Source organism: Camponotus floridanus, unplaced genomic scaffold (assembly GCF_003227725.1).
Source record: "Camponotus floridanus strain SB8 unplaced genomic scaffold, Cflo_v7.5 scaffold126, whole genome shotgun sequence".
NCBI lineage: Eukaryota > Metazoa > Arthropoda > Insecta > Hymenoptera > Formicidae > Camponotus > Camponotus floridanus.
The window spans coordinates 413483-432334 of record NW_020229244.1 but is presented as its reverse complement, the minus strand read 5'-3'; the positions used below and the strand labels follow the sequence as shown (position 1 = coordinate 432334).

Below are 18852 nucleotides of genomic sequence, written 5' to 3'. Positions count from 1 at the left end.
ATATTGATTCCCACTTTGCAAATGGAGGGAAATAGCGGAAGATAATAACACGTTTCTTGAGATACTCTCCGTTAGAGCTTCTCTCCACGACGCGTTAATACAACGTCTCCTCGTTTCCTGATGCAACATCGGCTAACACGATCGGTGATCGCATGCAGAAGGCGTTGCTAGACACCCCCGGAGAGAGGTTTCGCCCTGGGACCCCATCGACGGTTTCATTACATCCGAGAGAGATCGTTTTCGTAACTGCCGTCGTACCCGCTTTGGTAGATCAACCGATACGTCCCGCCGCGCTCTAGACGCATTAAATCTGGAGAACTTCGGAATTAATTACGGCGCTTTATATCGAATCTGTCTGGGGCGCATCAAGTTGAAGCTCTCGAGCTCTCTCGTGTTGCAACAATTCAATTGTCAGCTGTGGCAACAAGTTGTATCGATTGACAAATTTCTGATTAAAGAAACGTGATTTTATGCAATCTATCTTTACAATCTCTGGCATAAATAAATAGAAATATGTAAAATATGTTACTTTTTTTAATGATATAATTATAATAATTGATTAATATATAAATAGGATTTTTTTAATACATAAATAAGATTTTTTTAATGCCTTTATTGTATAATTCTTGAAACATGACAACAAATTTATTACAAAATTTCGAGGCAATTAAAAGTTAAATAAAATTATTGAATTTCATATACAATATTTAAGAAGGAAATCTTATTAAGGAGCTGTTCTCTAATTTTTCAGGCGCATATCCCTGAATTTAAATGTTCGTTTGGTTAATATTTTGCACTTATTTCTTTCATTTATTTGCTTGCTTTCTGCGCAGCAATAATAAACTATCCCTCGAATTTCAGTCGCACATTCGATTCATTTTTCAATTATCTCCAGCGACGACGCGATCTCCAGTACCGCGTGCGTTTCCTTTACTCGTGAAAATTCAAGCTGATATAAACGCAACCGTGTTACACACCGCTGTCGTGGTTCATTGACGCCTTGGGGAAGTCACGGGTCGGTTGTGTCACAGGATATTCCCCTTGCCAGCGGCGTAGCCGGAAGTCTCGAGTCCTTTGAAAAAACCTCCTGACAGGAAAAAGCGAAAAAAGGAGAAGGGAAAAAAGACATCCCCTTTTTTACATCCTCTTTTTTACATTAACATTAAAAAAATCCATTCTTATAGAATCCAGAGAATTTCAATCATAAATTGCGAAATTTTTTATGACGACCAGAGGATCAGGAGAATTTAATAGCAAGCGCGAATGAGTAAAATAAAGAAGAATAAATAAATAAATAAAACGAAACTCGAGCATCACGCGATTGAACGGTTACTGGTGGGTGTCTGAATCTTTCGAAGGATTTTTCTCAGGTTCGTGAATAGCTGCTACACCATTGCTCACGTCTCATTCGCCGACATTGCGAGTTATCTTCTCTTTGCGGCGCAGAAAAGCGAGCTGCATCATTAGCGTTAGGTAATATCGCGCCGATAATAATTTTTACATTAAGACGAGCGCACCCCATCGCGCTCGGGATATCGTTACTCAGGTTATTACCCGACCGTGTTGTTTCTTGAAACCCATTTAAATTTGCAAATCCGCGTCGCTAATATATTTTCATCACGAGAAACGGGATCGAAACGTCGCGAATCGTAAACGAGGAAAAATAGTGTGCGATGTTGATAACGATGATAACCGTCATCAGCGTCGTACAATAAATATGATCGATAGACGCAAATATTTTTATATTGAAAGAATTTTTTTTCGCTCTCCCTTTTGGAAAAATGTTGACAGAAAATCCGGCTGGTTTGCTCAGCGTATTGAAGTTTAAAGACGAATAATCTTTTCAGTTCTAATTATTGGTAAAAAAATCGGTATCAAAATAATCGAATTTTTCCCGCGAAGGCAAATATTTACCTTCAGATTATATAATAATTTTTAAAGGTTTATGCGATATAAAAGTAATTTATGGTGAAAACATTTTCACCAGGGTATTTTTTTTTAATTTATAGAAAACTGAGTTTTATGCGAATAAATCCAATATTTTGCGATTACTTTCAAATCATTTTAAATTTTGCGATAATGATCGCAAATTTGAAAATCAGCATTTTCAAAAATAATCTCCAAAATATTATTTTTTCTTAATATACTAGTAATTATTTTTTTGCATTTTTCTGTAAGTTTTAAAAAAATTATTTGATTTTTTGTAATCTTTAGGTGGGTGTAACTTTGCAAAAAGTAATTTTTACCTACTTGAGTAATTTTTTAGTGCATTAAAAGAGTATGATTAATTACTGAAAAGTACAATTCTTTAGCTTTAGCTTCTACTTTGATTTATGTTAATACGATGTCTGATTTAATGATTTTTATGATAGCAAAAACATTACTCCGAGTCCGACTTGGGGTTAATCTTCCGGACACGGACACTTTGCTTATCCCCCCAAGTGAGTCAGACCCGGGTTAAACCATAGGAAAGTTAAGCATCGGAAATGTAAAACCATACTCATTAGATTCCCGCCAAGAAAAATCGATTTCGAATGAGGGCAAAAATCTATCCGGGGATAATTACACTGGATTTAACATGGACGCGAAACAAACGGAGCGCACGTTTCCCCCATAAATCGCAATCATTGCCTTCTTTCATGGACTCGTGGATCGAATAGAATCGCCTCTTATGACGAATGGCTATTTCATCGTGAAATTATTCGTGTCGCGTCGCGTCGCGCGACATTAGCCTTCTTCCGCATCGATATCGCGCTTAATTTTATCGTCCCAACGTTTGTCAAATTATCTCTTTCGCTTCAATTATATCCGTCGGCGGTGATAACCGCCGCGGAATTGCATTTACGTTCGCGTTGCGACACGCACGTGCGCGAGTGTGTGTGTGTGTGTGTTGTACACACAATCGCGTTAGCGCCAAGTCGCGTCTCTCCTGTCAGGCGTCATTGGCATTAACGGCCGCACCCCTTCGCGCGTAATGCCGACGTTTTGCAAAGTTAATTACCGACAAATGGAACTCCCTTCCCCCTCTCCCGCCCCCTCTATAATAGCATCGCGTTGCGTTTAGCTTGCGTTCGTGCTTGTCACAGACGCGACATTCACACGGCATTAGTTCGCGATACACGTGCGAACTTGGAAAGGGTGCTGTCGAATTCCTCTGGACGGAATCGAAGAAGCTGCAGAATCCACGGGGGTCATCGAATTCACGGGAATTCGTTGGATAAATGATATATATATATATATATATATATATATATATATATATATATATATATATATCTCTTAAGGAAAAAAATCGAGTAAATTGTTCTATCCTCCGGGGGAGGGCGGATAAATTATGTAATTGACAGCAGGCGAGAGATGAATGCTTCTTTCGCGAGGGCTCTTGATACATTATTATAATGCATTAAAAATTATACGAATTGCAAGCAATTATATATTTTCATGCGCAATCATTCGGATACTCATGCTGATTCGTAATAATGTTTACATCGTCATTTCTGAATTGTTGTTTCGTATGTATTCCTCTTTTTTTTCTCTCTCTCTCTCTCTATACTGCGTTCTTAATTTAATAATTTAAAAATAATTTTAAAATAAATTAAATTTAAAAATTCAAAAGTTAATTAATAACGATAATTTAATTTGAAAATTTATTAATAACGATATTTTTCCATTAATAAAGATAACTAATAATAATAATAAGAATAATAATAATAATAATAATAATAATAGTAATAATAATAATAATAATAGTAATAATAATAATAATAGTAATAATAATAATAATAATAATAATAATAATAATAATAATAATAATAATAATAATAATAATAATAATAATAATAATAATAATAATAATAATAATAGTAATAATAATAATAATAATAGTAATAATAATAATAATAATAATAATAATAATAATAATAATAATAATAATAATAATAATAATAATAATAATAATAATAATAATAATGATATAAATAGCTTAAATTGACATCGATACCCTGTGGATCAAATTGTCGCACATGCATCTCGTAGGTTGATCTATCTCACGGAACTCGCTGCTTATATTTTATAGCTACATTTCATCTAGGTGTCATTTTTATCTTCGCATTTGTGACCGGGGATTTATTCGCGGCATCTTGGTCCGGTAGGAAAGTATTTTTCTTTGCCGGGGCGTCTTATAAGTCTCATTTTTACCGTTAAGCCCGTAGCGGGCGCGAGACGGAGAGGGCGGGACGACCGGGGCGAGCGAGAATAATGTATATACAGCGGGGATGAAGAAGAGGGTAATGGAGAGAAGCGGATGGTCTTGTGTTAGGGGTACAGGAGGAGAGAGAGAGAGAGAGAGAGAGAGAGAGAGAGAGAGAGAGAGAGAGAGAGAGAGAGAGAGAGACAAAGCTTTACCTTTGTGGAACTGCCGCAGGCTCTCGCGCGCGCAAAGAGAAAATAAATGCCACTCGTAGAGAGACACCACCGTTGCTAAAAAACCGAACGCCCGAACAGCATCAGTCGTTTAACTTGCACGTTCGGGAAGGACGAGGAAAATAAGATGCCGAGAAAGAGAGAGATATCAAGTTGAGGTGATGCCAAAAAAAAAAAAAAAGAAAAAACGAATACTGCCACTTTATAGACGCGCAGGCGATTTCGATTGATGCCTCTGGCCTCTAGTAAATAGCGAACAGGAAAACTGACGCCGTATTGATCATACGGAATGTGCGAAATACGTCGAAAACGAGCGAGTTTGTCACGACAAAATGGCACGTAAGCAGCCATGATAAGCAGCAACGAGCGTGTTTCAGGAATCGTTGCGAGAAGATGCGACGCGACGTAATCCTCGAAGCCATAGAGAATTTTTTTTACATTCTGTTTTCTTTTTTTTTTTTTTTTTTTTTTTTTTGATAGCACGAACGTGGCTTCTAAGCGGCATTATTTTCCTTCCTTTTTTTCCCCGCGAAAAATATCTGTTTTCCAACGCATTCGCTTCTGCGATTTTCACGGTGTTATGTATAATGCAAAAAAAATAATATACAGGGTGTCCCAAAAGTCCCGGACGAATATTTCATAAACTATGCACTTTAGAAAGAAATGTTTCAGACAAAAGTTGTATGGCTTGAAGGGGGCCATCAGATACTGGCAATGATTTGACATGGGAGAGTCATTTGAAAGTCACGTGAAGATCACCGTCAATTTTTTAAATGGAACCTCCTATTTTTTATTACATATTCTGGTAGCTCATGTCGAGAGCTTTCCAAAACACTACAATAAATTATTTTTCCATAAAGTACTTTTCGAGTTATGAGGAAGGAAAAAATATGTAAGTTGCTATTAACAATTATAAGTGCATAGTTTATGAAATATTCGATCGGTCCGGGACTTTTGGGACATCCTGTATGTCACGTATAAAGAATTGCCATATTTCCATCTACTTGATAAATTTTACGGGAGAAATAATTTCACAAAAATTAGATTTTTTTTTAAATTTGTGAAGAATCTCTCATTCTCCGAAGCTGCAATCATATGTTAATTAATAAGGAAGAAATAACTTGCAAGTCGCGATTTTTCTGGCGCGTATAATTTTTCGAAACTTCATTTTCCAAATGCGACGAGCATATATAACGCGAGTCACGTTGTTCGCATGCACATATTTATATAGGAACACGCATATCGGACCAGAGGTCGTGGTCGTGAATGGTACAAGGGATGGTCCAGAATACCCCGTGGCTTATACGTGTCTCGAATGGGAAGAAAAGGCAGGTATGGTCCAGCGAAATCGCGCTACAGAAGAAACGACAAGCCGGAGGGAGGCATCTTTACATTGCGTTTCCACCGACGAATAATTCACGAGATTCGATTCCCTTCTTTCTCTCGTGTTCCAACCCATGACGCACGATGTCTGTCCTCCCTTTGAAAGAAACATGAAAGAAAATCGCGAAGAAGATAACGCGTCATTATCCTAGTAAGCTTCTTCAAGCAATATAATATAGATAATTGAATACTAAATTATCTTATATATATATATATATATATATATATATATATAAATAATACCAATATTTTATCGAAGTGCAGGATGTCACGATAATACACTGACAAAAATCGTTTTACTCTACCAACAAGACGTATATGCTTGAAGGCATTTTGATTAAATTAATCAAGAATTTCTAGTTGAATTAATTTATGAAACGCGAATTAAACAGGAAAAATATGCAATTGCTTAATACCACTTCTTAGAATTAGCTGAATAAAAATGAAAATTTCTAATAAATGAAGAAAGGAATGAAAAGTCATGAATTAACGATCTCAATTTACGCGTGTGTCGCAAATTGCATTTATAAATTGCTATTCTAAATATTTTTAAATTTATTATATTAAATAAATTTATTTTTAAATTTATTATAGTAAATAAATTTGTTTTTAAATTTATTATATGAATTTAAAATTTATTTTTAAATTTATTATATGCACTGAGAAAAATCGTTTGATTGTACCAACAAAACGTATATGCTTGAAGGCATTTTGGTTAAATTAAACAAGAATTTCTAGTTATCATGATAAGACACGATTTTTTATAACTAGAACGTTTAATAGATTTTACTATAAAGATTTGGTTAGTATTTTCTAGTTGAATGTATCAAATATATTGTTACATTAATTTCTTTGCTTGCTTCTTAACTTAACTCGTATTCAATATTTGCCATGAAATGTATATAAAGAACTAGTATTAACTTTAAATCCAAAATATATATATATATTTTTTCTCTTACGAGCAGTAGTGCCAGAAAGAGGACGCTAGCTCTCTGATTGCATGTGTTTGAGCTGCATCCTCTTCTTGCATCACTGTTTATCAGTTTAATTTCTAATAAACTGAATTTAAAATAATTTATTCAATAATCTGAATTGAATCCAATAAGCTTGTTGGAATTCGGAATATTAAACAGACTTTTGAGATTAGATGGAAAACATTTTAGACTTGGTGCTGGCGAGTAGTATTATTAACCAGAAAATTTGGTAATTTAACAGAAAGAAATTAATCAGATTCATCTGGTAATTCCTACAAGAATTCTAGTTCGTCCATTTTCAATTATCTATCAGAATTCTAATTAATGCAACCAGATTTTTTTCTGAGTGTACGCTTCTCGCGAAAAATTTCTCTTATTGAAAATATATATCTCTGCACCGACGTTTACATCACAAGTGTCTGCAACGATAATAGCATACTTGAGCGAAAATTCACATTATTTGTGAGTTAATTATTCGTTAAATAGATGTTCCAGATTTTATTTCATAAGATAGATAAATACGCGACTTGGATTATCCGAAATTGCCCGATGTTTATAATGGAGTATTGTTGCGAGCGATTGTAGTGTGCATTGTGAATGACGTTTATACAATTGTTGCCTGGCAGGGAGAAAGAGAGAATTAACTAATCGATACGTAAATTGTGTTGTAGAAATGTCAGTCAATATGTAATGAAATCGTTCAGAACCGAATGCACATATAATCCCAAATCTGCGCGCATAACCGGGAATATACTTTGTTATTTAGCTGAAGAGAATATTCCACGTTGTTTAATATAAATGCTGCAGTTTGATAGATAAATAATTTTGATTATAAAAAGCGGGTTCTCTGTTTCTCCTCCCGTAAGAATAATGCGATTGAAATACAAAGTAAACAGCGGGAGTAATTGGAAAAGTTAAAAGTAATTAAAAGAATAAAACGTTACGCAAACCGAGTTGAGATATCACTGAGAATGTTATCGACGTTCGGCGCACAATTAGGAGGAGAGAAATAAGTAAAATTATTATTTTAAACCTGTACAATTATAGAAATGCAAAACGTCGAACGGGGGGGAAGATTGAAAAAAAAAAGAAGGAAAATGAAATGGCAATTTTCTTGGGATCTTCATTTAAAACGAGCGAAAAATGTGGTCGAATGGGAGGGCGGTGAAATTATTTCGAAAATACATCGGAAAGTTCACGTAAAGTCGCGGAAAACTTGTCGCCGTATTAAATGACACCGTTAGAAAGAGGGAGGCAGACCTGAGGTTGCCACACAGTGCACTTTTTAAAAAAAAAAGCGTCGGCAGAAAGATTAAACATTTCATCGGGAGTCTCTCTCTCTCTTTGCGGTTCGCTATTTTTAATAAAGCAATGGCATCTCATTCCAGTGTATATACCATATACTCTACTCTCGTTCACCCTATTTTACCACAAATTCTCTCATTTGCTCGTTGGATCGTAAGAAATGTCCCCTCGTGCTCAGACATTTTTATTCAACCTGCCCCTCTCTCCCCGTCACTCTCCCCTCATTCTTCGCGTATCACGCTGCGAATTCGTCCGATACTTAAAGAGATACGTGAGCGGTTTTTTTTTTCAAGACAAGTCAGGGAAAAGGACGTGATCTTTTTTACATCACCGAAAATTCGACGCCGAGGATGAATGAGAACGATGTATCCTACATTTTATCGCGAGACGATTTACTTCCATAGTTTAATTTCTTCTGAAAACATTTGGAAGAACTTATACTCATTCATGAAATATCAAATATTAACAATATTTATATTTTCCCCTTTTACTGTCAAAAATCTAATTTATTATAAATATATAACAAATAAATGAGGGACTCGATCTTGAACAATTTAAAAACGCAAAGTCATATCTTTTCGAAGCGATAAAAATGTACCAGTGTTTTTAACGACGACAGAGCAATAAGTAGATGGCAATTTCGTTTCTCTCTCGATTTCCCGCAATTCATGAAATTGCATCAATTTGGGTGCCGTTGTTGTCGCGCGGGCGATACTTTCGAATAATTAAAGACACCGGGAAGTGTTATTGTCGCAAAGGAATGTCGCTGCGTCATCGAAACGTAAACGGAGAGAATTCGCTCCCCATCTTGGAAAACGTCCGGACGCGTATTTTTAGTGCCGTTTCATTTAAGAACAGGCACACACAATGCCCATATTACGCGTGTCCCAATAGTCTATTTCGCGAGAATAATCGCATACATGGGAATACTTCCACGTTGCATCGTTGTCGAGAAGCGCGAGCTTCAAATGGTTATGAGATATGCGCGATCGTCACCTCGTCGCTTGTGCGTTGCTACTTCAAAGTAGAAAAACATGTCGCGATTTCGTAACAATTGATAAAATAATGGCAGAAGTGTGCCTGGAAATGGGCTATAAATCTCGAGTATTTAATTTTATTTTTTCTTTTTCAACTTATCAATTACACAGGCCTGCAAAAAAGGGGGTCAAAATTTCTTTTTAAGATGCAATAGTGATTTTGTACGCTGAATCCGAATCTGGCCGCCGAATTTGCGTAGCACGTCAAGTTTTTGAGTTATTTGTAGTGGAATAGCCCAAAAATCGCTATTTTGGCCAATTTCATGAATTTATTGTGAGTAAACGAAATTTTTTGAAATATTTCTGTCAATGGCATCGTATAGTACTCACTTCCATCTTTCGAATCCACTTTCGATTACCGCCGCACGATTTTTTTTCGCTCAGATATACAAGTCATAAGACTGGTCATGCATAGGGATCTAATAAGCCATTCTAAATCAACCGTGCCACCTCTTTATTTCACTGCGAATCAAAATTAGGATAAAAATATACATTTTTAAACCTTCTGTCACGTTTTGAAATTAAAAATGGCGCCAATATGGCAAATAGAATCACAATAAAAAGGCATAAAATTTAGAAAAATTTATCAAAATGTGTAATAACTGTATTAGATATTTCTTTACAATACTTTTTTGGATAGCCGAACCTGACATATGCCAATCTTTTCAACTTTCAACATCATGGATCTACCATATTGATGTCTATATAAATTTTCTTTAACGTAAATTTTCTTACAACGTCATACTTATATATCTCAGCGAAGAAAAATCGTGCGGCGGTAATCGAAAATGGATTTGAAAGGCGAAAATGAGTATTATACGATGCCAGTGGCAGAAATATTTCAAAAAGTTTGGTTTCCTCGCAATAAATTCATGAAATTGGCCAAAATAGCGATTTTTGAGCCATTCAATTACAAATTACTCAAAAACGTGACGTCCTACGCAAATTCGGCGGTCAGATTCGAATTCAGCTCACAAAATTACGTCGGAAATCACTATTGCATCTTAAAAAGAAAAACCTCGCAGGCCTGTGTTATTATATTTTTTATATCAATAAATTTCTCTCTCTGATAAATAATTTGCCGAGTTAATCGCATTTTCGTAATTTTCTAAATTGTCTGTAACTAACTATTTTTTTTTTTTAATTTTTCACCGATTGATACGATTTACTCCGAGTTTCCATGAAGCGTTCAGTTGAAATCGACCAGTCACATCGCTCGCAATCGATTGCCGTTTTATCGGAGTTTAAATGCGTCTCATTCGCGTAAACGACAGAAGGTCGAGGACCTTTTTTTTCTCTCGCGACAAAATTATTTTCGAAAACTCGTTACGCCCGAATTCCTGTAAGTCTGCCCGTGACAGGATAACTCGGCTATTTGACGATAATAGCGGTAAAACGGTCGACGGGAAACGAGCGGGAAATCAATTTGAATTATTAAGGCAGAGGAAATATGACGACGACACGGGTCGGGTATCGAGAGAGAGTAAAGCGAAATACAATTATATCCGTTTACCGGTACCGGGATCGGGAAAATACCGTTACGCGCGTAATTAACGACTGGCTGAGATTGCGCCTGTTTGCGCATTTTATGCACGTACGTGTACGTAAAATATACGCACACACACACACACACACGTGCAGTTTGTAAAATAGGCGCGTTCGAGCACGAGATTTGCTGGGCCTCGATGTCGGCCGCGTTAACGATCGCTCGAGATTTTCACGCGATGATCCATTTGACCCGCAGTGGATTATCGTCGACGCTGTCTGCTGCCGTCGTCGTGTATTTTCAACGTCACAACGATAATGAACGCGGACGCGCGCAACGAGGAAGATTGATTTGACGGATATGACGATTTAGTAATGTGCCCGTTTTATTAAAAGCGTGGCGCAGGTGCAAAGCGTACGCCTCTCCCCCTTCAACTTGCCCGCCCTCAGAGAACGGGTGGTATGGTTTGCATATCGCAGCTAATATCATTCTGACCTGCCTCGCGATCTGTAAACTCGAATAAAGAAATATTCAAAGCGATTTTCAATGAAAATGAGAATCAATGAAAATTGTGTGCTCAGTTATTACCATTCTTATGTATATTTTCTTATGTATATCCTGTTCTCTAAAATATTGTTTGTTTATTTTTGTGTCAATGCGATATTAAATATCGCTTGACTTATATTTTTTTTCGATATAAATTTTATTTATTTTTATAAAAATAATTAATTTTTAAAATAATAAATTAATTTTTATAATTTTATTTTTATAAATTTATTTTTATAAATTGTGTCAAAGTATCTTTAATCTTAATTTAATATAAATTAAGATTAAAGATACTTTGACACAATTTATAAAAATAAATTTATAAAAATAAAATTATAAAAATTAATTTATTGTTTTAAAAATTAATTATTTTTATAAAAATAAATTAAATTTATATCGAAAAAAAATATAAGTCAAGCGATATTTAATATCGCATAAGCATAATTCAAAGCGATTTTTGAATCAATGAAAAATGTGTGTCCACCCAGACAACACACAAAAGACATCTAAAAGACGACTTAAAGACGTCTTAAAGTCCTCTAGATGTCTTTAAGACATCTTTTAGCCTTTTTGTGCTGTTTGGGCAGTTATTACCATTCTTATGTAATATGTATATTCTATCCTGTTCTAAAATATTATTTGCTTATTTTTGTGTCAAAGTATCTTCAATCTTAATTTAATATAAATTTATATCGAAAAAAAATATAAGTTTATAAAAAAGTAAATTGTAAAATGTATTAATTATAAATTAAATTATAAAATAAATATAAATTTATATATATATATATATATATATATATATATATATACATATATATACAGAGTGTCCCAAAAGTCTGGACACAGTCGAATATCTCATATAGAATGCATTTTAGAACAAAATGATTTAGACAAAAGTTGTAAGGATTAAAAAGATGTATTTAACTGTAATATCGATTTGACATTGAGTGACGTCGCCAAGCTTAGGGCAAGGTCAACTTGAATTTTTTAAATGGAACCCCCTATTTTTTATTGCATATTTTTGTAGCTTACCTCGAGAGCTTTCCAAAACACTATAATAAAGTATTTCTTCATTGAATACTTTTCAAGTTACGAGGCTTGAAGTAATTTTTTAATTTTACATAAACCATAAAATATCTAGTAAAATATTCATTTTTGGATTATTTTACCTTAATACTTTTATGTACAAAATAATGAGAGGAATCAATTGGTGTAAAGAAAACATACAGTTGTTTCGAAGAAAAAATATGGAATTGTTAATTGTAAATTACATATTTTTTCTTCGAAACAACTGTATGTTTTCTTTACACCAATTGATTCCTTTCATTATTTTGTACATAAAAGTATTAAGGTAAAATAATCCAAAAATGAATATTTTACTAGATATTTTATGGTTTATGTAAAATTAAAAAATTACTTCAAGCCTCGTAACTTGAAAAGTATTCAATGAAGAAATACTTTATTATAGTGTCTTGGAAAGCTCTCGAGGTAAGCTACAAAAATATGCAATAAAAAATAGGGCGTTCCATTTAAAAAATTCAAGTTGACCTTGCCCTAAGCTTGGCGACGTCACTCAATGTCAAATGGATGTTACAGTTAAATATATCTTTTTAATCCTTACAACTTTTGTCTAAATCATTTTGTTCTAAAATGCATTCTATATGAGATATTCGACTGTGTCCAGACTTTTGGGACACTCTGTATATATATAAAATAAATATAAATTTATAGTATAAATATATAAATGAAACATAAAAATATAAATATAATCGAGAAATAAGTATAATCTTAATGCAAATTTATTTCGAAATTAATATTTTCGAATTTTGTATACGAATGTTGTAAACGATCTTGGAGGAACGGTTAGATCGAGAGAAAGAGAGAGAGCAATATAGTTAAGAGTTAACAAAATATACATTCTTTCTTCCCTTTTTGTATTTTAATATCTGTTGGAAAATAGGTCACGTCTCGGGAAGCTCCAGCTTGCTCACCAAATCACTGAGGCATTAAGTAGATAAGTCATATTGACTTGGCGAGTTTCTCGTTATGGTAATTCCATAATCCATAATTTATACGTACATCTGATGAGAGAGAGGAGAAGGATTCCAGATTAAAATAAGTTACTGTTTATACATATAACGATTTTGAAGATTCGCACGTTTCTTTTTAAAATAATCAACGTACGCGACGCGTAAAAGAGGACATACAAATATTCCGAACAAAGTTGTAGCAGCCAATCGCAATTTTCTTCGAGATAAACGGGCGGAATGAAACTTGATCGTAAAAAAAGCATTCGAAAGTTCTCCAAGTTTCGCAGAGCGGAAGATCCGTCTTCAAACGAAGGCGGATTTTTTGTCATCGGGACCGCCGGAAACAGCTTCGGAATTAGTTTTGCCTCGCTACATGCTAGTCTTGGCGAATCGAAGGCGCGTTCGCGAAATGCGAGAAGAATGCGCGAATAGCTTGCCGATCCTGGCGAGGAGTTTCTCTCGAGCGATATTAAGGCGTCATCCCTCAAAAGCGCACGTCAGCCGGTGTCGCGCTGGAAAGGTTGCTCGTACGCTAAAACTAGCTCTCGTTCCGCTCGGCGAACTAGTTTGCGACAGCCTGGCCGGCGAATGCATATTGTCGCGCTTAATAACTTTTGCATAATTTACGGATGGGTGAGAAAGAGAGAGAGAGAGAGAGAAGGGGAGGAAAGGAGAGAGATCGTCGATGGCGCGACCAAACGCGCCCGGACCAACAAACGTCGTCGTCGGCGGCCTGGGGGTGTATAAACTGCTCCCGAAACCCGAAAGTCGCTCTTTCGTGGCGACACACAAACGTAACGCGCTCGTACGACCGCGTAAATTAACTTTAAGCGCGGTTTCGAGATCGCGAGTTTGTAATTCGTGTTACGGCAAGCTTTGCATTTTAACTAACGGGCTTACGCCCGTCGCGTCGAAACGGTACAAAACGATTATTCCCAAGCAAGGAGCGAGTATTTTTGCGTGTTTGTCCCGTCGGTGGCTGCCTCAAGTTTGCCCGGATCGTCGAAGGAACGTCGTTACGCTAAGGAAATTTTAATTAACGTGCAGCGCTCGTTTTACGACATCTTTCTTGAGATTCCGCTCGAATCTCTCGAAAAGTCAACACGCACACGTTACATTTGGGAAAATTATTCTCGTTCTGTAAAGTGACAAGGCAATTCGAATAACTCGCTTATTCAAATTCTCGTCAGCGAAAGGGTTCAACTAGACCTCCGTCCAAGTTCTCGAAGTAAAAACAAAAAAAAAACATGGACTAGGACATTTATAAATAGCTGGTTGTATTAAAAAAAGAGGAATCACTAAAGGGATCCCTTATTGAACGGCAAACTCTTATACAATACAACGCTTTCATCCAAATCCTCATTCCGTATCTCTCTCTATCGTTATTTATAAAGAAGATGCACTATTCTACTTTTACCGACATTTCAGGTACATACGGACCAAAATTTTTGGGCAGGTGCCATTTATTAATTAGACTACTAAACTCAATTTTCACAGTTTCCAAGTTTTTATTGTGCAGCTCCGCTATTGGGTATGCTATTGTTTTATGCATAAAAGCTACAAAACATTGATACAAGGCTAATATTTTTATGAGGTGATAGCTTTAAACGCCATGTTGATCTAAAAAATCGATAAATAAATATATAATTTTACTTTTTTTCTTTCTCGGTATATAATCGATTTCACCGTGTCCGTTTGCATTTATATTTCAACCGTAGAAAAAGACTTGTAATTCTATGCAGGCAATAAAAAATGGCACCTGCCCAAAAATTACAGTGTTTTGTCGATAAAACAGATAGGTTGAGCGATCCCCTTAAGTAAAATGATTAGAAAACGAAATGAAAAGTCCCTTCTTCCTTCGTTCGATGAACTTGGACAGAGACTCCAATTAAACTTTTGCTATCCATGCATCACAATATTTCTACTCACAGGTGACAATCAAATGAGCGCTGGCGCGAATCTGTTTGATCCTCAGGTATCGTCCGACCTGACACTCGTACTCGCCATCATCGGTCAGGGATGCATCGGTGATCTTCAAGTTGTAAATACCGGCGGCCTGATCACCGATCAGCTTCAGCCTAGGATGGCCCACGACTTCGCCGTCTGCAACAATTAATGGGAATCATTAACGCTTCGGTTGTTATAATCGGATGATAATGCAACGACTGTTGACTGTTGAGTATCCATATCTGGTCAATGTCCTGCGGCGAAGGAGCGAATTGTGATTTACAAACGGATACGCGCATCAGGTTTACTAATCAGGTCTAATCTCGGGTCTAATTTTATCTCTGTTTATTATACGCGCTTATTCGACCGGTACGCGAGTATCTCGATTAAACGATGCCATTATGATAGCCGGAAGTCGATGAGACCGCCGGGTAATTAACTGTTCGGCGTCGATAGTCCATTCGCTGTTGTAGATACATATTTTTACAGCTAGGCTTAAATGATAAATCCACCCCGCTGCTAAGATCGTAAAAGTTACAAATATATTTATAAGAATGAAACTTTCATGATTTGTCAGTCTTTATTGTCAAACTTGTCAAACCTTTTTTGACGCAAATGTTATTTAAATTTCGAAAGTTATTAATATATTTTGTAATTGCATTTGTTAAATGTTTGATCTCTTGTAAATCGAAAAGTTGTCAAGTAAGATATTACTTTCTAAGAAGAAAATTTTAGTAAAACGATTTTATCTCTGTTAGAAATTTTTGGGTCGGAGAAGATTGTGTTTTAAAGCTTTATTAGATTCTAGAAAAATTTTCTTTTTGGACAGGAAATAATGTTCAGAATTTCAATTCGAAAAGATCGGGCTTAAAATTCAATACGCTCAAGACTATAATAATGTAGGTTTTTGCATTTGTGTACGCACTGTACGTGTTATTGTAACGTTGTACGGCTTATAATGTAAATCCATGAATCAGGAAACAACAGAATAACACGGGCGGTTCTTTATTAACGCGTTAATGTATTTCCGAAAATTCCTGTGTAAACCAATCCCTGGTAATACGAAAACACAATTTCCCATTGAAAATACATGAGCTGCTTTTGTTGTGCGTGGTTTTAATTGGTGGATTTAGAGCGGTTTTCCCGAAGCGTTAATTGTGCAAGTACAAAACAACCTGTCTTTACCAAATTTAACGTACACGGTTTGCGCCCTCGCGATAACAATTACGTATTTAACCTTTGTTATACATATTTATATCAAATACAGCGCTTTCCGAGCTATTTTCTTTTCAAGTGGATTTATTATTGCGGCCCAGATGTAGATATGGCATGGGGAGTTATATAGATAATTTTCATTTTCATAAAATACCTTAATAAATGTTACTTTAAATTAAAATTATGCGCTACACATGTTGCAATTGCAAAATTCATGCCTATGCTGCAGCAAAATTCTCAAAAAATTCTGCAAAAGCTAGGTTACTCTTCAAATATAATTATATTATAATTATAATATAATTGAATAGAATTGGATAGTAATAATTTTTACCGTGTGTTTAATATTTTTCGAAATATTTAATATATTATTCGAAATTAAATTCAAATTAAGAACGAGTTAAAAAAAATAATAACGAAATGAAGGATGAAATTTTTATCAGTTATTAACAATATTGAAATTTAATTCTCATTCTCTCGATATCTCATAATTAACAATTATCGCCAACGATAAATAACGTTGGTCGGTATTTTCATCGGAAAAATATCTCCTCATGAAAAGTATCGACGCACTGAGAAAAAATCTGGTTGCATTACTTAAAAGAATCTAGATTCATTAACCAATATGTTTGTTGAAAATGGACGAATCAGAATTCCTTTAGGAATTTACCAGATGAGTGAGATTAATTTCTTCCTGTTAAATTTACCAAATTTTCTTGATAGTAATACTAAATTTGCAAAAAAAATGCATCACTGTGTTCATGTTTAATATAACAAGATTTATAAATCCAGCTAGAAAAATATTAACCAAATATTAATCAAATCCTCATAGTAAAGTTTATTAAACGTTCTAATTACAAAAAATCAAGTATATCGTGATAACTAGAAATTCTGCTTGGTTCAACCAAAATGCCTTTGGCATGTACGTCTTGTTGGTACAATCAAACGATTTTTCTCAGTGCATATAATAAATTTAAAAATAAATTTTAAATTCATATAATAAATTTAAAAATAAATTTTAAATTCATATAATAAATTTAAAAATAAATTTATTATAATAAATTTAAAAATATTTGGAATAGCAATTTGTAAATGCAGTTTGCGACACACGCGTAAATTGAGATCGTTAATTCGTGATTTTTCATTCTTTTTCTCGTTTATTAGAAATTTTTCTGAATGCGTGAACCTGATGGTTCCAGAAAATCGCTCGCAGGAAAAGAGAAATAAGTTATACTTCAAGTTATCGAACTCACTCTGCTGTATGACATAGGCAAATCCGTCTTTGACCCATTGGACGATACCGACTCGGTTCCCCACCTCGCAAGGAATTATCACCTCGCCGCCTTCCAACACGGAACTGTTGCTCGGCCTAATCCGGAAATATTGTCCGCCGTCGCCTGTAACAGAAAGATAAAGATGATTTCGGTTCGGAAGCGCGTCCCCCGGAGGGACGATAAGCTCGAGTGTGTTTCCGCGTGTTACGATGAGCGTTTCACCGCTTCGATAAAAGATGAGGTAAAATAGGGGATGAGATGCGCCGTAGACTATAAAATTAGATTTTATTACATCGCGGAAATTGTCCGCGTGAAATTTACCGGTTATCTGCTATATCCACGTCGATAATCGATTCCGCACATTCAGACGAATAGTTAAGAGTTTCATTAACGTTCTACAAGCAAATTTATCGCATACTTTTATAGAGAAGCTGCATTAGCGAGCAAAAAATTTCTCTATACTTAGAAAATGTATAAAAAAGCAAAAATTGGAAGGCTCTCATATCTGAAATAGAGAAAACTAATTTACGTTACCTTTGGAATTAAAATATAACAAAATATTAATATTTAATCTGATATTAAGTAAATAAAAAGTTATAGTTATGAAGATGCATTTCGAGATTTCTAAGATTATCATATTCATTTAAAAGAAAGAAAAAAGTGTAAAGCCAATTAATGCATAAAATACATGAGCGTAAAAGCAAGCAAAAAGATTATTTAAAAATGTATAAAAATAGAAAGGAGGACTCATAAATCTGAAACAAAGAGTATTAAATTATATTAGCGCTTAGCCTTTGGAATTAAAATATAATAAAATACTAATATATTTAATTAAGAAACTGAAATTAAATGAATAAAAAGATATAGTTATAAAGACGCGTTTCTACATTTCTGGGAATATTATATTCGTTAAAAAAAAAAATAAAAAAGTCAATTAATGCACAAGTAAAATGCATAATCATAAAAGGGAACAAAAAAGATTATTTCTCTATATTTAAAAATGTAATTATAAAAAAAGAAAAATAAGAGACTCTTATATATCTGAAACAAAGAATACTAATTTATATTAGGGTTTGGAATTGAAATATAACAAAATACTAATTAATCGTTAAGAATCTAACATTAAATGAATAAGAAGATATAGTTATAAAGACGCGTTTCTACATTTCTGAGAGTATTATATACATTTAAAAAAAAGTAAAAAAGTCAATTAATGCACAAGTAAAATGCATAATC

The 18852-nt window shown here is 34.6% G+C and overlaps 1 protein-coding gene across 2 annotated transcripts in view; it reads right to left on the bottom strand.

The window, feature by feature from the left end:
• LOC105252384 (nephrin) overlaps positions 1 to 18852 on the bottom strand; it is a 391907-nt gene that overhangs the window by 82763 nt on the left and 290292 nt on the right. For both annotated transcript variants that reach the window (XM_025405911.1, XM_025405910.1), the window contains exons 2-3: positions 17596 to 17739; positions 15113 to 15286 (exon numbers count right to left, since the gene is read on the bottom strand). In XM_025405911.1, coding sequence (XP_025261696.1) covers positions 15113 to 15286; positions 17596 to 17739 — 318 coding nt within the window. The remainder of the gene's footprint in view (positions 1 to 15112; positions 15287 to 17595; positions 17740 to 18852) is intronic.